At 45.8% G+C, this 26534-nt stretch overlaps 1 protein-coding gene across 2 annotated transcripts in view; it reads left to right on the top strand.

The window, feature by feature from the left end:
* LOC128693323 (phospholipid scramblase 1-like) overlaps window positions 1-26534 on the top strand; it is a 66397-nt gene that overhangs the window by 32258 nt on the left and 7605 nt on the right. The window contains exons 5-6 of one of the 2 annotated variants that reach the window (XR_011391135.1): window positions 181-342; window positions 1661-1788. Coding sequence is in view for 1 of the 2 variants with exons in the window: in XM_070080280.1 (XP_069936381.1) it covers window positions 181-342; window positions 1661-1684 (186 nt within the window). In the remaining variant the exon portion in view is untranslated. Of the gene's footprint in view, window positions 1-180; window positions 343-1660; window positions 1883-26534 lie in introns of those variants that run through there. The other variant, XM_070080280.1, reaches the window with a different exon arrangement.

The following is a 26534-nucleotide window of genomic DNA, read 5'->3' as shown; positions in this document are numbered from 1 at the left end:
TAAATGGGTGCAGCGCTGTATAGCCCTTGTGGCTTAGCGCTTCTTTTTGATTATAATAATAATAATTTGTAAATGGGCATCATATTTGCCTTCCTCCATACTAACAAACGGTATCTCGTACCTCTTAGTTTTCCTTGTCTTATACATGTAACAGTATCTTTCATGTGTTGCTGCTGGCAGGTGTTCTCCGCAGACTGCGAGGTGGTGGTGGGCCGCATCATCAAAACGTGGCGTGGTTTCTTCTCTGAGTGTGCCACCGATGCTGACAACTTTACCGTCACCTTCCCTCAATCCATCGACGTCCGACACAAGGCCCTCATTTTAGGAGCCGCTTTTCTTATTGTGAGTGACATGGGAGGACAATCAAGGGTGGGTGGAAGAGGTGGCGGCTACACCATGGCTCATGAATTTTGGAGAAATAGTTTTCTGTATGATTCACGAAATCGTAATAACACGATTGCAAACAAACCAGGATACAGGTAGTGTTAGAACTCATGACAAGTGAGTTGCCATGGGTTCTAACCCCACCCGTACTGTGGTTAGTTTTCTGTAATAGTTACGAGAGAGCACTAAACCTGTAAGGAGCCTGGGGAATAATTATTATATTCAAGAGAAGAATTATTATGTTCATGGTGAAGCGCTAAACCTATAAGGGCCATACAGCACCTGGGAAATGGAAGGCAGTCAGGCTTAGTGTATAGAGGTAGCTCTGATTCCTTGGAAGAAAAGCCCTTTGTGTGTAGCAAGGTATCGCCCCTTGAAAGGTTTCTCAAGAGACTTTTAGGATCCACTTGTACTCCTGAAGGGATGACTTAAGTTACAGGAACAACACTTGCACAGCTAACCCGCACATGGGAGACAGGAGCTTACGACGACGTTTCTGTCCAACTTTATTATCATTACACTCATGGGTGAGCGCTAAACTCGTAGGGGTCATACATCCCCTGGAGAAATGGGAGGCATTCAGGTTCAATCCAATGAAAGGGAGCACAGATCCCATTCTATAGATAAAGAGCCTCTCACTGGTATCATGAAACCTCCCAGGACAAACTTCGATGAGGAGCCAAAAAAAATTTTGAGAATTTTATGAGTTGTGAAAATATAATTATTGCATTATTGTATTTAATCATTATGATTTATAGAGCGAGTCAAATCTTCGAGTCAAACCAGTGAGTCAAACCTTTGACGAAGACTCCCTCTTTGTTTTGTCGCCAAGTGCGTTATCACTCCACACTACCCTCACTGACTCTGCCTCTAGCATACTCCTGACCCTCACTGGTTTCTGAACTTCGTTTATATCATCTTTAGCACGTTCTACCCTGCAGCACTCTATGACCCTTGTGGGTTTAGCGCTTAATTTTGACTGTAATATCAGTGAGGAATTATAGGTACTGCAGAAGTTTGTGCTAAATGATGGCAAGTTGCTGAAGGAAGCAGCGAGATTCAGTATTATTGTTGCAAACTTTGAATTATAGTGTGCAAGTTATATTTGACACTAGTGAACGTTTCACTGCACGTGTTAGTGATGCACCTTACAAGGTTAACTATGTGTTAGTTGAGTACTCTGCAAGTGTTACTAGATTAATGGAGCACCCTGTAACAAATGCCATGTTGTAAAGTTATGAAAATATATTCTCACATAATATTTCTTTTTTTTCAGGACATTCTGTACTTCGAGAGGTAGTGAGACGAGGGGGAGAAGTCAAGCTTCATGATTCATATAATGCTTGGAAGGGAAACTGAAAAAAGGCTATCATCAGATTCCCTGTGAAGCAGGTGTCATGCAAGGTAGGCACTTCCCTTCAAGGACGAGGACATTCATGAACTTTAAAAGTAGGACGATTTCATGATTTCTATATTTAAAGTATAAATGTAAAGTTACTGGTGGTTTATCACGTACTCCTCTTGTAAGTCACTGCCTTAGTCTACCACTCTGTATTTTAATATATATTTAAAACATGTTCTAAACATATATGGGGCATACAACACTGTTGGTTGGGATGCGCGAGGGAAGGGATGGTGGGGAAGGGGGGTACAAGATAGTAATCAAAGTTGGGGAAATACTAGAAGTTGGTTTCCGTTTAATCTATCCCTACCTCACCTGTGCTGTTTGTGCCTGGGAATCCACCACAACAAATCACCTTAAGCCAAATAACATAAAAAGCGGCGTTACGAATGATAACTCAGTCTAATGCCAGCTAACACATTCCCCTATTCTTCAAAGACCTACCTGGAGGTTATTCCGGGGATCAACGCCCCCGCGGCCCGGTCCATGACCAGGCCTCCCGATGGATTAGGGCCTGATCAACTAGGCTGTTACTGCTGGCCGCACGCAGTCCAACGTACGAGCGACAGCCCGGCTGATCCGGCACTGACTTTAGGTATCTGTCCAGCTATCTCTTGAAGGCAGCCAGGGGCTTATTGGCAATTCCCCTAATGCTTGATGGGAGGCTGTTGAACAGTCTTGGGCCCCGGACACTTATGGTGTTTTCCCTTAGTGCACCAATGGCGTCCCTACTTTTTATTGGGGGCATTTTGCATCGCCTGCCCAGTCTTTTACTTTCGTAGGGAGTGATTTCTGTGTGCAGATTTGGGACCATTCCTTCCAAGATTTTCCAAGTGTAGATTATGATATGTCTCTCCCTCCTGCGTTCCAACGAGTACAAGTCAAGTGCTTCCAAGCGTTCCCAGTAGTTAAGGTGCTTGACAGAACTTATACGTGCAGTAAAGGATCTCTGTACGCTCTCTAGATCTGCGATTTCACCTGCTTTGAATGGAGATGTTAATGTACAGCAGTATTCCAGCCTAGAGAGAACAAGTTATTTGAAAAGGATCATCATTGGCTTGGCATCTCTCGTTTTGAAAGTTCTCATTATCCATCCTATCATTTTCTTTGCACGTGCGATCGTGGCACTGTTGTGATCCTTGAAAGTGAGATCCTCAGACATTACTACTCCCAGGTCCCTTATATTATTTTTCCACTCTATTGTATGGCTGGAGTCAGTAGTATACTCTGTTCTAGTTATTATCTCCTCCAGTTTTCCATAACGGAGTAGTTGGAATTTGTCCTCATTGAACATCATATTGTTTACCGTTGCCCAATGGAAAACTTTGTTTATATCTTCTTGGAGGTTAACCGCGTCCTCAGCAGACGACAGCCTCATGCAGATCCTAGTATCATCCGCAAAGGATGATACGGTACTGTTTACCTGGAGAGAGTTCCGGGGGTCAACGCCCCCGCGGCCCGGTCTGAGACCAGGCCTCCTGGTGGATCAGAGCCTGATCAACCAGGCTGTTGCTGCTGGCTGCACGCAAACCAACATACGAGCCACAGCCCGGCTGATCCGGAACTGACTTTAGGTGCTTGTCCAGTGCCAGCTTGAAGACTGCCAGGGGTCTGTTGGTAATCCCCCTTATGTGTGCTGGGAGGCAGTTGAACAGTCTCGGGCCCCTGACACTTATTGTATGGTCTCTTAACGTGCTAGTGACACCCCTGCTTTTCATTGGGGGGATGGTGCATCGTCTGCCAAGTCTTTTGCTTTCGTAATGAGTGATTTTCGTGTGCAAGTTCGGTACTAGTCCCTCTAGGATTTTCCAGGTGTATATAATCATGTATCTCTCCCTCCTGCGTTCCAGGGAATACAGGTTTAGGAACCTCAAGCGCTCCCAATAATTGAGGTGTTTTATCTCCGTTATGCGCGCCGTGAAAGTTCTCTGTACATTTTCTAGGTCGGCAATTTCACCTGCCTTGAAAGGTGCTGTTAGTGTGCAGCAATATTCCAGCCTAGATAGAACAAGTGACCTGAAGAGTGTCATCATGGGCTTGGCCTCCCTAGTTTTGAAGGTTCTCATTATCCATCCTGTCATTTTTCTAGCAGATGCGATTGATACAATGTTATGGTCCTTGAAGGTGAGATCCTCCGACATGATCACTCCCAGGTCTTTGACGTTGGTGTTTCGCTCTATTTTGTGGCCAGAATTTGTTTTGTACTCTGATGAAGATTTAATTTCCTCATGTTTACCATATCTGAGTAATTGAAATTTCTCATCGTTGAACTTCATATTGTTTTCTGCAGCCCACTGAAAGATTTGGTTGATGTCTGCCTGGAGCTTTGCAGTGTCTGCAATGGAAGACACTGTCATGCAGATTCGGGTGTCATCTGCAAAGGAAGACACGGTGCTGTGGCTGACATCCTTGTCTATGTCGGATATAAGGATGAGGAACAAGATGGGAGCGAGTACTGTGCCTTGTGGAACAGAGCTTTTCACCGTAGCTGCCTCGGACTTTACTCTGTTGACGACTACTCTCTGTGTTCTGTTAGTGAGGAAATTATAGATCCATCGACCGACTTTTCCTGTTATTCCTTTAGCACGCATTTTGTGCGCTATTACGCCATGGTCACACTTGTCGAAGGCTTTTGCAAAGTCTGTATATATTACATCTGCATTCTTTTTGTCTTCTAGTGCATTTAGGACCTTGTCGTAGTGGTCCAATAGTTGAGACAGACAGGAGCGACCTGTTCTAAACCCATGTTGCCCTGGGTTGTGTAACTGATGGGTTTCTAGATGCGTGGTGATCTTGCTTCTTAGGACCCTTTCAAAGATTTTTATGATATGGGATGTTAGTGCTATTGGTCTGTAGTTCTTTGCTGTTGCTTTACTGCCCCCTTTGTGGAGTGGGGCTATGTCTGTTGTTTTTAGTAACTGTGGGACGACCCCCGTGTCCATGCTCCCTCTCCATAGGATGGTAAAAGCTCGTGATAGGGGCTTCTTGCAGTTCTTGATGAACACAGAGTTCCACGAGTCTGGCCCTGGGGCAGAGTGCATGGGCATGTCATTTATCGCCTGTTCGAAGTCATTTGGCGTCAGGATAACATCGGATAGGCTTGTGTTAATCAAATTTTGTGGCTCTCTCATAAAAAATTCATTTTGATCTTCGACTCTCAGTCTGGTTAGCGGCTTGCTAAAAACTGAGTCATATTGGGACTTGAGTAGCTCACTCATTTCCTTGCTGTCATCTGTGTAGGACCCATCTTGTTTAAGTAGGGGCCCAATACTGGACGTTGTTCTCGATTTTGATTTGGCATAGGAGAAGAAATACTTTGGGTTTCTTTCGATTTCATTTATGGCTTTTAGTTCTTCCCGCGATTCCTGACTCCTAAAGGATTCTTTTAGCTTAAGTTCGATGCTTGCTATTTCTCTGACCAGTGTCTCCCTACGCATTTCAGATATATTGACCTCTTTTAGCCGCTCTGTTATTCTTTTCCGTCGCCTGTAAAGGGAGCGCCTGTCTCTTTCTGTTTTACATCTACTCCTCCTTTTTCTTAGAGGAATAAGCCTTGTGCATACATCGAGTGCCACCGAGTTAATCTGTTCTAGGCATAAGTTGGGGTCTGTGTTGCTTAGTATATCTTCCCAGCTTATATCGGTTAGGACTTGGTTTACTTGGTCCCACTTTATGTTTTTGTTATTGAAGTTGAATTTGGTGAATGCTCCCTCGTGACTAATCTCATTATGTCGGTCTGGGGCTCCGCGCATACATGACTGAACCTCAATTATGTTGTGATCTGAGTATATTGTTTTTGATATGGTGATATTTCTTATCAGATCATCATTGTTAGTGAAGATGAGGTCTAGTGTATTCTCCAGTCTAGTAGGCTCTATTATTTGCTGGTTTAAATTGAATTTTGTGCAGAGATTTAAAAGCTCGCGTGAGTGTGAGTTTTCATCAGAGCTGCCTCCTGGTGTTATTACTGCAACAATATTATTTGCTATATTCCTCCATTTTAGGTGCCTTAAGTTGAAATCCCCCAGGAGCAAGATGTTGGGTGCAGGAGCTGGAAGGTTTTCCAGACAGTGGTCAATTTTTAACAGCTGTTCCTGGAATTGCTGGGATGTTGCATCCGGAGGCTTGTAGACTATCACAATGACTAGGTTTTGGTTCTCGACCTTTACTGCTAAAACTTCCACTACATCATTTGAGGCATTTAGCAGTTCTGTGCAAACAAGTGACTCTGCAATGTACAGGCCAACCCCCCCCTTTTGCCTGTTCACTCTGTCACATCTGTATAGGTTGTAACCTGGGATCCATATTTCGTTGTCCAAGTGATCCTTTATGTGGGTCTCAGTGAAAGCCGCGAACATTGCCTTTGCCTCTGCAAGCAGTCCACGGATGAAAGGTATTTTGTTGTTTGTTGCTGGCTTTAGACCCTGTATATTTGCAAAGAAGAATGTTATCGGACTGGTGGTATTGTTGGTACTGGGGGGGGATTTTTTTCCCGGCATTAGTATCTGTATCTGTTGGTTTGGAGTGGAGGCCATCGACTGTGGTTCCACTCCAGGAATGACTGGATTTGGTGTACGATTTCTGCCATTTCCTGCCAGTTTTTTTTCCTTCCTGGCACTAAAAAACCTCTCCCTCTTGAGTGGCTGTGGCTACCCAGGTTTTCCCATGGCCTGGATGTTTTGTATCTTTTTGTCCCCTTTAGATGGTATGCCTGGCAATTTAAGTTATAGCACAGTCTTTCCTGTACTGAAGAGGTACACAGTTCAGGGTGAAAAAGCTTACAGGAAGGGAGTTTGCATTTTCCTGTTGTCATATGGGCATGGCATTTCCTAGGGTGGTCATAGTTGCACGTCCCATCTGTTTTTCCAGATTTCCCATGCCAGCAGATACCGAGTGCATAGTATGTGCACAGGCTTGGTTTCCGTTTGCCTTGGGTTTCTGTGACTGTATTCCCTGTTGGTGCATGTTTCCCTGTCTTACTTCTATCCTCCCTAGCACCAACAATGGAGCTCCCACCATTTGTTTTTGGTAATATATCCTCACTATTGCTAGTGGAGTCCTCTTGTTTGCTATTTCCTGCGGTATTTCTAGTTTGCAATATTGGTTTTTTCTTATCTTTGACTACACTTGTTTCCCTACTATGGCTCCTGTCCCCTATGGGGTCATTTATATGTATTCCTTCCTGCGTATAATTCCCGACTACCTGGACAAAATCTCCAGCTTCACCATTACTGTCTCCCAGGACAGCATCTCCAGCTTCCCCATTACTGTCTCCCAGGACAGCATCTCCAGCTTCACCATTACTGTCTCCCAGGACAGCACCTCCAGCTTCACCATTACTGTCTCCCAGGACAGCACCTCCAGCTTCCCCATTACTGTCTCCCAGGACAGCACTATCAGCCCCCCATTTACTGACTACCAGGACATCATCTCCAGCCTTACAGTTTGTGACTACATGGCCAGTATCAAGGGCAGTATCATTCAGCCCGGACTTTTTATGTTCCCATCTGTTGTAGAAAGCTTCCAGGTTTTCTATGAAAGCAGCTTTGATGTTGACCTCTTTTAATACCCTTGTGATTTTAGTCCACAGATTTATCTCATTTGGGCATACCCAAAAACACTTCCCTGTTTTAATACTGCTTGTAGCTAGTTCTTGGATATCTGCACAAGGGGCGTGACACCAATTTCCACAGAAATGACAATTTATGCATGTGGAAGCCCGTTTGTTTGACTGACCACAGACTACACACAGCTTCATAATGATTTGAATGGTTGATTTACTGCAATTCTACTAGCAACCTCTTGAATATTATATTAATAACCTGCTAGGTGGTGCACAACGAAACCGTTTGAAACCAGTCCAGGGTTCGGACCAGTCAAGGGTTCGGACCAGTCAAGGGTTCGGACCAGTCAAGGGTTCGGACCAGTCAAGGGTTCGGTCCAGTCTATCTGATCTGATCAGTGGGTCACTTATTTAAACCATACTGGTCGGTGATTTGAGCTAACACATGAAGGATCTACTGGAAATTATCTACCCGAGTAATATGTGATTTGATTGATACAAAAGTATAACTTGCGTGTTGAAGAGCCGGTGACTGCTGGCACTCCTACAATGACGAACGGTCGAGCCTCCACCCTTGTTTATCAATCGCTGTATCTAGCTTCTCTATTTTTTTTTTTTCCGTCTCCACCACAATAAATGCTATATTATCACTATAGTTGACTGGTGCAAATTTTGGAGGAAGGGCGCTTTTTCTGTAGTAATAATTGCTTCTCGTTGTGTATATTGCGACCGCTGGTAACTACAGGTTATATGAAATTCACAGTAACGTCTCGTAATTCAAGAAAAAGAAACTAATGAAAGTCACTCCACTCCACTAAGTACCATTATAATACTGGTTAGTTGCTACTACAACACTGTATTCTGCTATTCACTGGTATCACTAGATTATATGCGAGTACACTAGCAGGCCAGGAAGATTATTAAAAACAGCTGACCTGTGGTAAGTTTCTGGCGACTTATGGCACCTGCCTCTATAGGCTTATCACTTCATTTACAAATTCACCTGTTTTCAAATGACACTTTAGCCTTTATCATCAATATACTAGGGAGCCACTGTAGTATACACTATACACTATGTATACTCAATGCTTTCAGGGAGACTTTCTTTCCTCTGACACAAAGTTCAATTATTATTATTTTTCCACACGGGACAGGCCTATGATTCCCCTCTGGCAGTAAACTCTGTTAGGTAGTGCACACAATTCTCCTTTTTTTACTCAGTATGTAATGTTTTCCGCCCAAGATTGGTTCCAGGCGCTAAAGGGATGTATCGTATAGGATTGATGACACAAATTAAAGTTCTAGCACGTAAGAGCGACCGTGAAAACACCAGAAAACCGGGAGCACAACGAGGCACGCTGACACTGTAGATGACACTGTGGTGTATATCTCTGTCTATGTCTGATATGAGGATAAGGAATAAGATGGGGGCGAGTACTGTGCCTTGTGGAACAGAGCTCTTCACTATGGCAGCCTCCGATTTAACTCTGTTGACCACTACTCTTTGTGTTCGATTTGTTAGGAAGTTGAAGATCCATCTCCCCACTTTCCCAGTTATTCCTTTAGCACGTATTTTATGGGCTATTACGCCATGATCGCATTTGTCAAATGCTTTTGCAAAGTCTGTGTATATTACATCTGTATTCTGATTTTCTTCCAGTGCATCCAAGGCCATGTCATAGTGATCCAGTAGTTGTGAGAGGCAGGAGCGACCTGCCCTGAACCCATGTTGCCCTGGATTGTGCAGATTTTGGGAATCCAGGTGATTTGCAATCCTGCTTCTTAGCACTCAAAGATTTTTATGATGTGGGACGTCAGAGCTATTGGTCTATAGTTCTTAGCTAATGCTTTGCTGCCACCTTTATGGAGTGGGGCTATATCCGTTGTTTTAAGTGACTGTGGAATTTCACCCATGTCCAAGCTCCTCCTCCATAGTGTACTTAGGGCACGTGAGAGGGGTTTCTTGCAGTTCTTAATGAAAACAGAGTTCCACGAGTCTGGGCTCGGGGCTGAGTGCATAGGCATGTTGTCAATGGCTTTTTCGAAATCTATCGGAGTTAGGGTAATGTCGGAAATCTGGCATACATTTATGGAGTTTTGAGGCTCATTCATGAAGAAATCATTTGGGTCGTCGATCCTCAGACCAATTAGTGGTTCACTAAACACAGAGTCGTACTGGGATTTCAATATTTCACTCATTTCCTTGTTGTCATCTGTGTAAGTCGCATCATGTCTGAGTAAGGGCCCGATACTAGATGTGGTATTTGCCTTGTTTTTGGCATATGAAAAGAAATATTTTGAATTTCTTTCAATTTCACTAATAGCTTTAAGCTGCTCCTGCCTCTCCTGGTTCCTGTAAGAGTCATTAAACTTTAAATTCGATAGTTTCCACTTCCCTGGTCAGCGCCTCCTTTCGTGTATCAGATATTCTAGCACTCCTAAGGAGCTCAGTGACTCTTCGTCGTCTTCTGTAGAGGGAGTGTCTTTCTCTCTCCAGTTTACTCCTGCTCTTCTTTCTTAGGGGAATATGCCTAGAACATGCTTCGGCTGCCAGGAAGTTGATCCTTTCAAGGCACTGGTTTGGATCCATGTCATTTAAGACATCTTCCCAACATGTTTCGTTTAGGACATGGTTTACCTGGTCCCAGTTGATGTTCTTGTTGTTGAAGTTGTATTTTATGAAGACACCTTCACAGGTACATGCATTCTGCTGATCAGGACCCCTATGCATGTACGTCTGGACTTCGATGAGTTTACCTAGAGTTTACCTGGAGAGAGTTCCGGGGGTCAACGCCCCCGCGGCCCGGTCTGAGACCAGGCCTCCTGGTGGATCAGAGCCTGATCAACCAGGCTGTTGCTGCTGGCTGCACGCAAACCAACATACGAGCCACAGCCCGGCTGATCCGGAACTGACTTTAGGTGCTTGTCCAGTGCCAGCTTGAAGACTGCCAGGGGTCTGTTGGTAATCCCCCTTATGTGTGCTGGGAGGCAGTTGAACAGTCTCGGGCCCCTGACACTTATTGTATGGTCTCTTAACGTGCTAGTGACACCCCTGCTTTTCATTGGGGGGATGGTGCATCGTCTGCCAAGTCTTTTGCTTTCGTAGTGGGTGATTTTCGTGTGCAAGTTCGGTACTAGTCCCTCTAGGATTTTCCAGGTGTATATAATCATGTATCTCTCCCTCCTGCGTTCCAGGGAATACAGGTTTAGGAACCTCAAGCGCTCCCAATAATTGAGGTGTTTTATCTCCGTTATGCGCGCCGTGAAAGTTCTCTGTACATTTTCTAGGTCGGCAATTTCACCTGCCTTGAAAGGTGCTGTTAGTGTGCAGCAATATTCCAGCCTAGATAGAACAAGTGACCTGAAGAGTGTCATCATGGGCTTGGCCTCCCTAGTTTTGAAGGTTCTCATTATCCATCCTGTCATTTTTCTAGCAGATGCGATTGATACAATGTTATGGTCCTTGAAGGTGAGATCCTCCGACATGATCACTCCCAGGTCTTTGACGTTGGTGTTTCGCTCTATTTTGTGGCCAGAATTTGTTTTGTACTCTGATGAAGATTTAATTTCCTCATGTTTACCATATCTGAGTAATTGAAATTTCTCATCGTTGAACTTCATATTGTTTTCTGCAGCCCACTGAAAGATTTGGTTGATGTCTGCCTGGAGCTTTGCAGTGTCTGCAATGGAAGACACTGTCATGCAGATTCGGGTGTCATCTGCAAAGGAAGACACGGTGCTGTGGCTGACATCCTTGTCTATGTCGGATATAAGGATGAGGAACAAGATGGGAGCGAGTACTGTGCCTTGTGGAACAGAGCTTTTCACCGTAGCTGCCTCGGACTTTACTCTGTTGACGACTACTCTCTGTGTTCTGTTAGGAAATTATAGATCCATCGACTGACTTTTCCTGTTATTCCTTTAGCACGGAATTAGTTGTTTTTGATATTCATATGTCTCTTATCAGGTCCTCATTATTTGTGAAGATAAGGTCAAGTGTGTTTTCTAGTCTTGTTGGCTCCACTATCTGCTGGCTTAAGGTGTGTTTTTCGCAGAGACTTAGTAGCTCATGTGTGTGTGACCTTTCATCTGCGCTACCTCCGGGGATTGTTTCAGCTATAACATTATTTGCTACATTCTTCCATTTTGTATGCCTTAGGTTGAAATCGCCAAGCAGTAAGATGTTTGGGGATGGAGCTGGAAGGTTTTCCAAACAGTAATCAATTTTCAGTAGCTGTTCCTTGAACTGTTGTGAGGTTGCATCTGGTGGCTTGTATACAGCCACAATGACTAGGTTTTGGTTCTCGATCTTTATTGATAGAACTTCAACTACCTCATTTGTGGTGTTCAGCAACTCCGTGTAGATAAGGGACTCTTTGACATACAGGCCAACCCCCCCTTGTTGCCTGTTTTTTTCTGTCGCATCTAAAAAGGTTGTAACCACTTATCCATATTTCACTGTCAAAGTGATCTTTTGTGTGAGTCTCTGTGAAGGCTGCAAACATTGCATTAGACTCCTCTAGAAGTCCACTGATAAAAGGTATTTTGTTGGTGGTGGATGGCTTAAGGCCCTGTATACTAGCAAGTATGAACGAGGTTGTATTCTGTGTTTGTTGGGGGGATTTTGTTATTGGCATCAGTAGTTGTAATTCTGGAGGGCCATGGGTGGCCACTGGCTGCGCCTCCAGTCCAACAAGGCTCCAAGGTGGTGGACTATTTTTGTTATTTCCTTCCATTTTCTTTTTCCGTTTCCTGCCACTAAAAAATCACCTGGAGTTGGGTTGTAGTAGCTACTATTGTTTGTCTTGTGGGGTCTGTGCCTCCTGGTCCCTTTTAGATGGTATGCAGGGCAGTCGATGTTGTAACACTGCTTCTGGAGGACCGATGAGTGGCACATTTTTGGGTGAAAGAAAGTACAGGAAGAAGAACGACACACTCCTTTAGACAGGAGGTCGCTACATTTTTGGGGATGGTCAAAGTTGCATGTCCTATTTTTTTCCCTGTTATTCCATGCTTACAGATGCCCCAAGCATAATATTTGCACAAATTCACCTTTGATTGAGAATTGTTGGGAGGTGTGTTGTCAATTTCTGCAGGTTCTGGGACTGCACTATAATCCTCAGTATCCAAGCCAGGGCCACCCCGTCCTGGATTCCATCTACTTTCCCCAGTAGAGGAAGGAGGAGGAGACTCCTCTCCAACATCTGTACTGTGGGCCACGGTTTTGTTCAATGATGGTTGTATATTTACGGTTCTAGATGGTTGTATATTTACTGTTTTTGTGGTGGTTTTGGTAGTGTCCCTAGGAGAGTCTGGGCTGGCAGTAAGGCTGGGGGCTGGGTCTGGGTCAGCACTGGGGCTGGGGGCTGAGCCTGGGCCAGCGGCTGGGCCTGGGCCAGCACCAGCACTGTGGGTATTAGTGCTATGACTGGGAGAGCCTGGGCCAGCACCAGCACTGTGGGTATTAGTGCTATGACTGGGGGATGGGTCTGGCTTAGCACCATGTGGGTGACTACATAGTTTCGAGTCATCTGTTGTGGTATGGACATTCTGCATTTTTTGATACACTATCTCTTGCTCCCATGTTTTATATATTTTTGGTAGACTATCCAAGAAGTCATCCTTGTTTTCTTGATTTTTATCATTACTCTCCTTAGTACCTTTCTGATACCTGCCCAAAGTTCTACATCTTTATTGCACAACCAGAAGCACCTTGCTAGTTCGAGGTCATTTTTTGAGGCTGTATTTAGTCTAGTACAAGAGATATGGTGTTTGGAAGAGCATAGATTGCATGTGATTCTGGATTTCCTTCCAAGGATTTTTTTTACATGTCCCACAGATATGCTGTGCTGACATCCTGTCTGTATCCTACTACACTTTGTATGCAAAAAAAAATTACTCATATTACTGTGCATATTACATATACAGGACAATAAATTTTAATATCAGCCCTTCCCTGAAACTCTTGATAGTTTGATATCTTTATTTTGCACCCCATACCCATCCTGTGGGCGGTAGTCAAAAGATTACAGAGGTACATAATGGGTCCAGGAACTGGACCCCAAAGTTAGATCTGGTCACAATCATGACAAGTTACAAAGGTAAAGAATCATCTACACGTCTATACATGGTTACAATCATGGCAATTTACAAAGGTAATGAATCATCTACACGTCTATACATGGTTACAATCATGAACAAATTACAGAGTAGCGAGCCATTCACACGTCCACACCCGGTCACAGTTGTAATGAGTTATAAGTACAAATATTAATTGGGTCACACACACACAGAGTTGTCAGCAAGTGGAATAGCCTAGCAAGTGAAGTAGTGGAGGCAGGAACCATACATAGTTTTAAGAAGAGGTATGACAAAGTTCAGGAAGCAGAGAGAGAGAGGACCCAGTAGCGATCAGTGAAGAGGCGGGGCCAGGAGCTGAGTATCGACCCCTGCAACCACAATTAGGTGAGTACACACACACACACACACACTTCAGGAGAGAGAGGAAAGGACACACACTGAAAGGCAGCAGGAAGAAAGAAAGGAGATTGAGAAAATTATCACGGAAATAGGTGAAGAGATGGACGAGATTGTAAATTTTCAGAGAATAGGGGAATACTCGAAGGGGAGAAACCGACCAATCAAGCTGATTCTCAGGACGGAAACAGTGCGGAACAGGATCCTCCAAGAGAAACCACGATTGAAATACTCAGAAGAGTACAAGAGGGTGTTCCTAGACAGAGACAGAACACAATCAGAATGACAACAGCTGAGGGAGAGGACAAAAAAGCGAAAGGAGCTAGGAAAAGAGACAAGGATGGAACCAGCAGAGGTCAGTCAGAGCAGAACAGAACAGCAAGGGCAAGCACACACACAACTATTCTCAGAACCATACAACCTATCACACCATCCCAACACACACTACAGTCCATACCCACAGCCTCCACCCAACACCGAGCTATAGAATCCCACAGTTTGCTACCAGGTCTCCCACCCTCACAGGCCCCCCAAACCACAGTGTTGGAAAAGAAACTGAAGGTATGGTACACAAATGCTGATGGAATAACAAATAAGTGGGAGGAGTGGCATGAAAGAGTCAAAGAGGCATCACCGGACATCATAGCTCTCACAGAAACCAAGCTTACAGGTATGATAACAGATGCCATCTTTCCAACGGGATACCAAATCCTGAGGAAAGACAGAGGGAACAGGGGGGTGGAGGAGTGGCATTGCTGATCAAAAATCACTGGAGTTTTGATGAGCTGGAGAGAGGAGACAGCAGAGAAGAAAGTGATTACATAGTGGGAACGCTTCACTCTGGAGGTCCCAAGGTGGTAATAGTGATGTATAACCCACCACAGAACAGCAGGAGGCCAGGGCAAGAGTAGGACGAGAGCAATAGAGCGATGGTTGACACACTGGCTAGAGTGGCCAGAAGAGCTCATGCATGCAGGGCAAAGCTCCTGATCATGGGTGACTTTAACCACAAGGAGATCGATTGGGAGAACTTGGACCTGCATGGGGGCCAAGATACATGGAGGGCTAAGATGTGATGAATGGTTTTGAAAACCGACAAGTTGAAGAATTGAGACACTTATGCAACACATGGGAATCTTTATTGAAGAAACGTTTCGCCACACAGTGGCTTCATCAGTCCAATACAAAGTAGAAATGGGTAAGGAGAGTAGAAGTTTTGAGGTAATCAGTGCCTCAACCTGGAATCGATGTGTTCAGTCCATCACTCTTGTAGGAAGTGCAGCACAGGGCCAGAGGTGGCTTATATACTGCGGTGAGATGAGTTGAAGCAGGAGGAGGCGGGATCACAGTGGGACCTGCCAATGGTGTAAGTAGGTCGTCGTCCAAAGGTTGGGCAAGCGTTGAAGTCTTTGTACCAAGATCCCATGATGTTTCAGTGTCTGACAGATGTGATGAATGGTTTTGAAAACCGACAAGTTGAAGAATTGAAACACTTATGCAACACATGGAAATCTTTATTGAAGAAACGTTTCGCCACACAGTGGCTTCATCAGTCCAATACAAAGTAGAAATGGGTAAGGAGAGTAGAAGTTTTGAGGTAATCAGTGCCTCAACCTGGAATCGATGTGTTCAGTCCATCACTCTTGTAGGAAGTGCAGCACAGAGCCAGAGAGGTGGCTTATATACTGCGGTGAGATGAGTCCAAGCAGGAGGAGGCGGGATCACAGTGGGACCTGCCACTAGTGTAAGTAGGTCGTCGTCCAAAGGTTGGGCAAGCGTTGAAGTCTTTGTACCAAGATCCCATGATGTTTCAGTGTCTGACAGATGTGATGAATGGTTTTGAAAACCGACAAGTTGAAGAATTGAGACACGCAACACATGGGAATCTTTATTGAAGAAGCGTTTCGCTACACAGTGGCTTCATCAGTCCAATACAAAGTAGAAATGGGTAAGGAGAGTAGAAGTTTTGAGGTAATCAGTCCCTCAACCTGGAATCGATGTGTTCAGTCCATCACTCTTGTAGGAAGTGCAGCACAGGGCCAGAGAGGTGGCTTATATACTGCGGTGAGATGAGTCCAAGCAGGAGGAGGCGGGATCACAGTGGGACCTGCCACTAGTGTAAGTAGGTCGTCGTCCATGGGATCTTGGTACAAAGACTTCAAGTAAGTTTATTCAGGTATACACAAATACAGTTACATAGAATTATCATACATAGCAGCATATGTGTAGAGAACCTAGGATAACGCAAAAAAGTCAGACAGAGTGACTTATTTCCATTGGGGTCCTTTTTCAACGCTTGCCCAACCTTTGGACGACGACCTACTTACACTAGTGGCAGGTCCCACTGTGATCCTGCCTCCTCCTGTTTGGACTCATCTCACCGCAGTATAAGCCACCTCTCTGGCCCTGTGTTGTACTTCCTACAAGAGTGATGGACTGAACACATCGATTCCAGGTTGAGGGACTGATTACCTCAAAACTTCTACTCTCCTTACCCATTTCTACTTTGTATTGGACTGATGAAGCCACTGTGTGGCAAAACGTTTCTTCAATAACGAGGGCTAAGATGATGGAGGTGGTACTGGAAAACGTCATGTACCAACACATAAGGGACACTGCAAGAGAGAGAGGGGAGGATGAACCAGCAAGGCTGGACTTAGTATTCACCTTGAGTAGTGCAGATATCGAGGACATCACATATGAAAGACCCCTTGGGGCCAGTGACCATGTGGTTTTAAGCTTCGAATACACAGAGCTACAAGTGGAGGGAGAAGCAGGAAGGCCAGGACGAATGAAGCCAAACTACAAGAAAGGGGACTACACAGGAATGAGGAACTTCCTGAACGGGGTTCAGTGGGACAGAGAACTGGCAGGGAAGCCAGTTAATGAGATGATGGAATATGTAGCAACAAAATGCAAGGAGGCTGAGGAGAGGTTTGTACCCAAGGGTAACAGGAATAATGAAAAAGCCAGGATGAGCCCATGGTTTACCCAAAGGTGCAGGGAGGCAAAAACCAAGTGTGCTAGGGAATGGAAGAAATATAGAAGGCAAAGAACCCAGGAGAATAAGGAGAGCAGTCATAGAGCCAGAAACGAATATGCACAGATAAGAAGGGAGGCCCAAAGACAATATGAAAATGACATAGCAGCGAAAGCCAAATCTGACCCGAAACTGTTGTACAGCCACATCAGGAGGAAAACAACAGTCAAGGACCAGGTAATCAGGCTAAGGAAGGAAGGAGAAGAGACAACAAGAAATGACCGTGAAGTATGTGAGGAACTCAACAAGAGATTCAAAGAAGTGTTCACAGAGGAGACAGAAGAGGCTTCAGAAAGACGGAGAGGTGGGGCACACCACCATGTGGTGGACACAGTGCACACAACCGAGGAAGAAGTGAAGAGGCTTCTGAGTGAGCTAGATACCTCAAAGGCAATGGGGCCAGATAACATCTCCCCATGGGTATTGAGAGAGGGAGCAGAGGTGCTATGTGTACCCCTAACAACAATATTCAATACATCTATCGAAACAGGGAGATTGCCTGAGGCATGGAAGACAGCAACTGTAGTCCCAATCTTTAAAAAAGGAGACAGACATGAAGCATTAAACTACAGACCAGTGTCACTGACATGTATAGTATGCAAAATAATGGAGAAGATTATCAGGAGAAGAGTGGTGGAACACCTAGAAAGGAATGATCTCATCAACAGCAGCCAACATGGTTTCAGGGACGGGAAATCCTGTGTCACAAACCTACTGGAGTTCTATGACATGGTGACAGCAGTAAGACAAGAGAGAGAGGGGTGGGTGGATTTCATATTCTTGGACTGCAAGAAGGCGTTTGACACAGTTCCACACAAGAGATTGGTGCAAAAACTGGAGAACCAAGCAGGGATAACAGGGAAGGCACTATAATGGATCAGGGAATACTTGTCAGGAAGACAGCAGCGAGTCATGGTACGTGGCGAGGTGTCAGAGTGGGCACCTGTGACCAGCGGGGTCCCACAGGGGTCAGTCCTATGACCAGTGCTGTTTCTGGTATTTGTGAACGACATGACGGAAGAAGAAATAGACTCTGAGGTGTCCCTGTTTGCAGATGACGTGAAGTTGATGAGAAGAATTCACTCGATCGAAGACCAGGCAGAACTACAAAGGGATCTGGACAGGCTGCAGACCTGGTCCAGCAATTGGCTCCTGGAGTTCAATCCCACCAAGTGCAAAGTCATGAAGATTGGGGAAGGGCAAAGAATGTCATGTAGGGGGGTAATGATTAGGGGAATATGGGGGTAAGAGGAGGGAGTTAGTAGGTAGGGGACAGGCGAGGCAGTAGGAGGGATGAGTGCGGAGGTAGGTAGGTAGATGACAAGAGAGGTGAGCGGTAGGTAGGTAATGTGAGGTCACTGGTGACTACATCTTCACCTCTCATTACTCTACACTCCACTCCACACTACAGTGGACAGTGAATATTACTATTCTACTCAAACACAGTTTATTATTAAGTCTTTGTACAATAATATATTTGGGAACAGAACATTATCGTGGTTGAGATAAATGGGGTGGTACACATAAGCAGTGAGACAGGGAACACAATCAACTTGACCAAAATGAATGTAACTTACAATATAGTTGAGAGGGCAGTTCATCACAGGAACTAAGCCACAGGTCCCAAGACCTACACAGCACGAGTACTGCGCCAAGCCAGTACTCTGCCCAATGCCTCCAACAGTCTCCTCCAGAGACTTCAGCAGCCTTCTCCCGAGCCCTGCACCCCAGCAGCAGCTCCGCTCGAATCTCTGCTCAGGAGCTCTGCACCCCAGCAGCAGCTCCGCTCGAATCTCCTGATCATGCTCTTCCTTGGGCTTTTATGGTGGTCCAAGCACCCTCCACAACCACGTGTACGACCTGACGCCTAGGTCTGACGCCGTCGAGAACAAAAGACCTCAGACGTGGGAGTGGCTACAGACGTTTGCCAAGGCAAGGTGTGACCATATAATTGGTTAAATTAGGTCTCCCCAGAGACCTCACAAGCCTAGCTGGACTACATCACATCCCCCTTTCTCCCACAATTTAAAATATCTGAGAACTAGGACGATTTGTCCTAGTTATTAGACTATTTTAATCCTAACCCCTTAATTCTCTTACAATACAAAGACAAAATTATACATAATACAAAATTATTCAACTACATATATTTCCCTCAACCTTCTCATCTACCACAAGGCAGCGTAATCAGTACACCTCGCAGTTGGCCAACATAATAGTTGCTCTCTGGTGCAAAGCCTCCTTACCCGTCATTTCTCCTTAAACCTAAATATCAGGCTCCAGTGCCTTCCCTACTTCTACTAGAAATGCACTAGCCAATGCTAGTCACCCTCGCACGTTATCCATTGGGCCAAACCTCTCTAGGCTTCTATGGCGTGGAAAACTGCTCCAACGGGTTGCATTCTTTCAAGTAACTGCAACTGGACCACTTCACGACCACCAAGGTCGCATTTTCAGCACACTTCACATGCACACTACAACATCTAAAAATCGAGACAGGGCAGGCATCGCAGCTAAGACCCTCCATTATCCTATGCCACTACTAGGATTCACTGGCCTCATAAAACAAGGCGGCCATAATCACTGGACCGTTTTCAAGGTCACCTTATTTCACACAGGTAACACTAACACTTGTGGCAAGTCAAAGTAGGCTGGGGACATCTCACACTCTCAATTGTCTCTCATGGCTGGCAGGACATCCCCCGCATACCGGTCGTACAGGTCGACCAGCAAGGCAAGATACACCTCCATACCGCCCTTGAAAACAGGCTGGTCCCAGCAGCTGGAGTCCATCTCCACGGCTCACGTCCTTCCACATCTCCGAGGATGGCAGCTCCTTCATAGTAGATTCTCCTGTCCTGGCACACCATCCAGGATCCCTCACACACCAGTACAGCATCACCGCCATCTCCTCCTGAGCTAGGCAGCATCGCAGCATGGCTTCTGCATCACAGCACGGTCCCAACATCTCAGCATCACAGCACGGCCGTATCACAGCACATAGCACGGCTACAGCATCTCAGCACGACTACAGCATCTCAGCAGCCGACATGAGCAGTAGCAGGCTATGGTCAGTTGATCAAGGTGAGGTGAGGTCACTTCAGGTCATCAGCAGGTGCGATCACCCATCCCTGGCAACTGCGGGTAACTGGCGGTCCGCGGGTGATGGTCACAGAGGCTGGGTGACGCAGACAGACACCCACTACACTGGATGACAGACCAGGTCAGCAATACATCTACTGGGGCACATCAGCTGGGTGACTGGGCATATCAGCTGGATGGCTGGGCACATCAGGTGGACAGCAATCATAGGCAACTCTTCAATGGGTGACAGTTGTGGGTGAGTCTTCCAAGGCGGGCTGGGTGACTTCTCATTCCTCTGTAAATATTCAATTTCGGCCAGTAATTGCTTCCCCCAAAAGTCTCACCCAAATACTGATATTCTCCACCATTTATCTCTAACAACCAACTCCACCAAATATAATATTACACCCAAACAATTATTCAGACCCACCGTCTAAAAAAAGGTCAGTTAAGGTCACTAGGATTATAATATCATACAGATATTTACTTTAGCTTTACACACACAAGAAAAAAAAATGGTAGTATAGGTATAACCGAGCAGTCAAAAATAAGGCACATGGGACTGGTTCCTACTATAAAAATAAGAAGAACCACCACCGCTTAGACACCATGTCATGTAGGGGGGTAATGATTAGGGGAATATGGGGGTAAGCGGAGGAGTCAGTAGGCAGGGGACAGGCAGGCGAGGTGGTAGGAGAGATGATTAGCGGAGGTTGGTAGGTAAGGAAGAGGACAGGCAGGCGAGGTGGTAGGAGAGGTGAGCGGTAGGTAGGTAATGTGAGGTCACTGGTGACTACATCTTCACCTCTCATTACTCTACACTCCACTCCACACTACTCACCCTCTCACTACTTTAACTAAACATAAATAAATGGAGAAATGAGTAAATAACGGGGACAGTGAATATTACTATTCTACTCAAACACAGTTTATTATTAAGTCTTTGTACAATAATATATTTGGGAACAGAACATTATTGTGGTTTAGGTAAATGGGGTGGTACACATAAGCAGTGAGACAGGGAACACAATCAACTTGACCAAAATGAATGTAACTTACAATATAGTTGAGAGGGCAGTTCATCACAGGAACTAAGCCACAGGTCCCAAGACCTACACAGCACGAGTACTGCGCCAAGCCAGTACTCTGCCCAATGCCTCCAACAGTCTCCTCCAGAGACTTCAGCAGCCTTCTCCCGAGCCTTGCACCCCAGCAGCAGCTCCGCTCGAATCTCTGCACCCCAGCAGCAGCTCCGCTCGAATCTCCTGATCATGCTCTTCCTTGGGCTTTTTATGGTGGTCCAAGCACCCTCCACAACCACGTCTACGACCTGACGCCTAGGTCTGACGCCATCAAGAACAAAAGACCTCAGACATGGGAGTGGCTACAGACGTTTGCCAAGGCAAGGTGTGACCATATAATTGGTTAAATTAGGTCTCCCCAGAGACCTCACAAGCCCAGCTGGACTACATCACAAGAAGACCGCAGACGGAGTACAGTCTAGGGGGCCAGAGACTACAAACCTCACTCAAGGAAAAAGATCTTGGGGTGAGTATAACACCAGGCACATCTCCTGAAGCGCACATCAACCAAATAACTGCTGCAGAATATGGGTGCCTAGCAAACCTCAGAACAGCATTCAAACATCTTAATAAGGAATTGTTCAGGACCCTGTACACCGTGTACGTTAGGCCCATATTGGAGTATGCGGCAGCAGTTTGGAACCCACATCTAGCCAAGCACGTAAAGAAACTAGAGAAAGTGCAAAGGTTTGCAACAAGACTAGTCCCAGAGCTAAGAGGTATGTCCTACGAGGAAAGGTTAAGGGAAATCAACCTGACAACACTGGAGGACAGGAGAGATAGGGGGGACATGATAGCGACATAGAAAATACTGAGAGGAATTGACAAGGTGGACAAAGACAGGATGTTCCAGAGATTGGACACAGTAACAAGGGGACACAGTTGGAAGTTGAAGACACAGATGAATCACAGGGATGTTAGGAAGTATTTCTTCAGCCACTGAGTAGTCAGTAAGTGGAATAGTTTGGGAAGCGATGTAGTGGAGGCAGGATCCATACATAGCTTTAAGCAGAGGTATGATAAAGCTCACGGTTCAGGGAGAGTGACCTAGTAGCGATCAGTGAAGAGGCGGGGCCAGGAGCTCGGACTCGACCCCCGCAACCTCAACTAGGTGAGTACACACATGCGCACGCACACACACACACACACACACACACACACACACACACACACACATACACACACATACAGCCTCCCTCACAACTTCCTATAGAAGCCTCCCAACCAGGTCAACCCCAGTGCAACCAAACACTCTAAACCAAAACACCCATGCCACATCCAATGCCCCCACCCACTGCATTACAAACTCCACCCCCACAGCAACCACCCATAGTTCCTTATCAGGTCACCCACTTCCCCAACCCCAATACACCTCCCAGACCACAATCTTAGAAAAGAAGTTGAAGGTGTGGTATACAAATGCAGATGGAATAACAAATAAGTATGAGGAGTGGCACGAAAGAATCAAAGAGACATCCCCAGACATAATAGCACTCACAGAAACAAAACTCACCAGAATAATAACAGATTCAATCTTTCCATCCGGATATCAAATCCTCAGGAAAGACAGAGGGAGGAGAGGGGGAGGAGGAGTTGCACTGCTCATTAAAAACCAGTGGGGGTTTGAGAAAATGGAAGGAATGGACGGCACGGGCGAAAGGGACTACTTAGTAGGGACAATCCAGTCTGAGGGACATAAGGTGATAATTGCAGTAATGTACAACCCACCACAGAACTGCAGGAGGCCAAGATAAGAATACGATGAGAGCAACAGAGCAGTGGTCGACACACTAGCCGAGGTGGCCAGGAGAGCACACATGGGGGGAGCAAAGTTACTAGTTATGGGTGTTTTCAATCACAAGGAGATTGACTGGGAAAACCTGGAGCCCCATGGGGGTCCCAAAACATGGAGAGCCAAGATGATGGATGTGGTACTGGAAAACCTCATGCATCAACATGTTAGAGACACTACCAGAGAGAGAGGAGAGGATGAACCAGCAAGACTGGACCTTGTATTCACCTTGAGTAGTTCTGACATCATGGATATCATGTATGAAAGGCCCCTGGGAGCTAGCGATCATGTGGTCCTGTGCTTCGACTACATAGTTGAGCTCCAGGTGGAGAGAGCAGCAGGAATAGGGTGGGAAAAACCAAACTACAAAAGGGGGAACTACTCAGGCTTGAGGAACTTCCTGCAAGACATTCAGTGGGAGAGGGAACTGACAGGAAAACCAATGCAAGAAATGATGGACTATGTCGCAACAAAATGCAAGGAGGCAGAGGAGAGGTTTGTTCCCAAAGGAAACAGAAATAATGGGAAGAACAGAACGAGTCCTTGGTTCACCCAAAGGTGTAGGGAGGCAAAAACTAGGTGTACTAGAGAATGGAAAAGGTACAGAAGACAGAGAACTCAGGAAAATATAGAGATTAGCTGAAGTGCCAGAAACAAATATGCACAGATAAGAAGGGAGGCCCAGCGGCAATACGAAAATGACATAGCATCGAAAGTCAAGACTGACCCGAAGCTGTTGTACAGCCACATCAGGAGGAAAACAACAGTCAAGGACCAGGTAATCAGACTGAGGAAGGGTGATGGGGAATTCACAAGAAACGACCGGGAGGTATGTCAGGAGCTCAACACGAGATTTAAAGAAGTATTTACAGTGGAAACCAGTAGGACTCCAGGAAATCAGAGCAGGGGGGTGCACCAGCAAGTGCTGGATGAGGTACATATAACCAAGGAGGAGGTGAAGAAGCTGCTATGCGAACTTGACACCTCAAAGGCGGTGGGACCAGACAACATCTCTCCGTGGGTCCTTAAAGAGGGAGCAGAGATATTGTGTGTACCATTAACAAAGATCTTCAACACATCATTTGAAACTGGGCAACTCCCCGAGGTATGGAAGATGGCAAATGTAGTCCCAATTTTTAAAAAGGGAGACAGACATGAGGCACTAAACTACAGACCTGTATCACTAACGTGTATAGTATGCCAGGTCATGGAGATCATCAGGAGGAGAGTGGTGGAGCACCTGGAAAGAAACAAGTGTATAATTGACAACCAGCATGGTTTCAGGGAGGGAAAATCCTGTGTCACAAACCTACTAGAGTTTTATGACAAGGTGACAGAAGACAAGAGAGAGGGGTGGATCGATTGCATTTTTTTGGACTGCAAGAAGGCCTTCGATACAGTTCCTCACAAGAGGTTACTGCAAAAGCTAGAGGATCAGGCACACATAACAGGAAAGGCACTGCAATGGATCAGAGAATACCTGACAGGGAGGCAACAACGAGTCATGGTACGTGACGAGGTGTCAGAGTGGGCGCCTGTGACAAGCGGGGTTCCACAGGGGTCAGTCCTAGGACCTGTGCTGTTCTTGGTATATGTGAATGACATAACGGAAGGGATAGACTCAGAAGTATCCTTGTTTGCGGATGATGTGAAGAATCAAATCGGATGAGGATCAGGCAGGACTACAAAGAGACCTGGACAGGCTACAAGACTGGTCCAACAACTGGCTCCTTGAGTTTAACCCTGCCAAATGGAAAGTCATGAAGATTGGGGAAGGGCAAATATAGTTTAGATGGCCAAAGTCTGCAAACCTCACTCAAGGAAAAACATCTGGGGGTGAGTATAACACAGAGCATATCTCCTGAGGCGCACATCAATCAGATAACTGCTGCAGCATACGGGCGCCTGGCAAACCTACGGATAGCGTTCCGATACCTCAGTAAGGATTCGTTCAAGACTCTGTATACCATTTACGTCAGGCCCATGCTGGAGTATGCAGCACCAGTTTGGAATCCACACGTAGCCAAGCACGTCAAGAAATTAGAGAAAGTGCAAAGGTTTGCAACAAGACTAGTCCCAGAGCTACAGGGATTGTCTTACGAAGAAAGGTTGAGGGAAATCGGCCTGACAACACTGGAGGCCAGGAGGGTCAGGGGAGACATGATAACGACATATAAAATACTGCGCAGAATAGACGAGGTGGACAAAGACGGGATGTTCCAGAGATGGGACACAGACACAAGAGGTCACAATTGGAAGTTGAAGACTCAGATGAATCAAAGGGATGTTAGGAAGTATTTCTTCAGTCATAGAGTAGTCAAGCCGTGGAATAGCCTAGAAAGTGTAGTAGTGGAGGCGGGAACCATACATAGTTTTAAGGCAAGGTATGATAAAGCTCATGGAGCAGGGAGAGAGAGGACCTAGTAGCAATCAGTGAAGAGGCGGGGCCAGGAGCTATGACTCGACCCCTGCAACCACAAATAGGTGAGTACACACACACGCGCGCACGCTCACACACACATCTCTCCATGGGTCCTTAAAGAGGGAGCAGAGATATTGTGTGAGCCATTAACAAAGATCTTCAACACATTTGAAACTGGGCAACTCCCTGAGGTATGGAAAATGGCAAATGTAGTCCCAATTTTTAAAAAGGGAGACAGACATGAGGCACTGAACTACAGACCTGTATCACTAACGTGTATAGTATGCAAGGTCATGGAGAAGATCATCAGGAGGAGAGTGGTGGGGCACCTGGAAAGAAACAAGTGTATAATTGACAACCAGCACGGTTTCAGGGAAGGAAAATCCTGTGTCACAAACCTACTAGAGTTTTATGACAAGGTGACAGAAGTAAGACAAGAGAGAGAGGGGTGGATCGACTGCGTATTTTTGGACTGCAAGAAGGCTTTCGACACAGTTCCTCACAAGAGGTTACTGCAAAAGCTAGAGGACCAGGCACACATAACAGGAAAGGCACTGCAATGGATCAGAGAATATCTGACAGGGAGGCAACAACGAGTCATGGTACGCGACGAGGTGTCAGAGTGGGCGCCTGTGACAAGCGGGGTTCCACAGGGGTCAGTCCTAGGACCTGTGCTGTTCTTGGTATACGTGAACGACATAATGGAAGGGATAGACTCAGAAGTGTCCTTGTTTGCAGACGATGTGAAGTTAATGAGAAGAATCGAATCGGACGAGGATCAGGCAGGACTACAAAGAGATCTGGACAGGCTACAAGCCTGGTCCAGCAACTGGCTCCTTGAATTTAACCCTGCCAAATGCAAAGTCATGAAGATTGGGGAAGGGCAAAGAAGACTGCAGACACAATATAGTTTAGATGGCCAAAGACTGCAAACCTCACTCAAGGAAAAAGATCTGGGGGTGAGTATAACACCGAGCATATCTCCTGAGGCACACATCAATCAGATAACTGCTGCAGCATACGGGCGCCTGGCAAATCTACGGATAGCGTTTCGATACCTCAGCAAGGATTCGTTTAAGGCCCTGTATACCATCTACGTCAGGCCCATACTGGAGTATGCAGCACCAGTTTGGAATCCACACCTAGTCAAGCACGTCAAGAAATTAGAGAAAGTGCAAAGGTTTGCAACAAGACTAGTCCCAGAGCTACGGGGATTGTCCTACGAAGAAAGGTTGAGGGAAATCGGCCTGACGACACTGGAGGACAGGAGGGTCAGGGGAGACATGAT

The sequence above is a fragment of the Cherax quadricarinatus genome, unplaced genomic scaffold (assembly GCF_038502225.1).
Source record: "Cherax quadricarinatus isolate ZL_2023a unplaced genomic scaffold, ASM3850222v1 Contig272, whole genome shotgun sequence".
In the NCBI taxonomy this organism is placed as follows: Eukaryota; Metazoa; Arthropoda; class Malacostraca; order Decapoda; family Parastacidae; genus Cherax; species Cherax quadricarinatus.
Note: the sequence above shows the minus strand (reverse complement) of the source record. Positions and strands in the feature narration are given on the sequence as shown.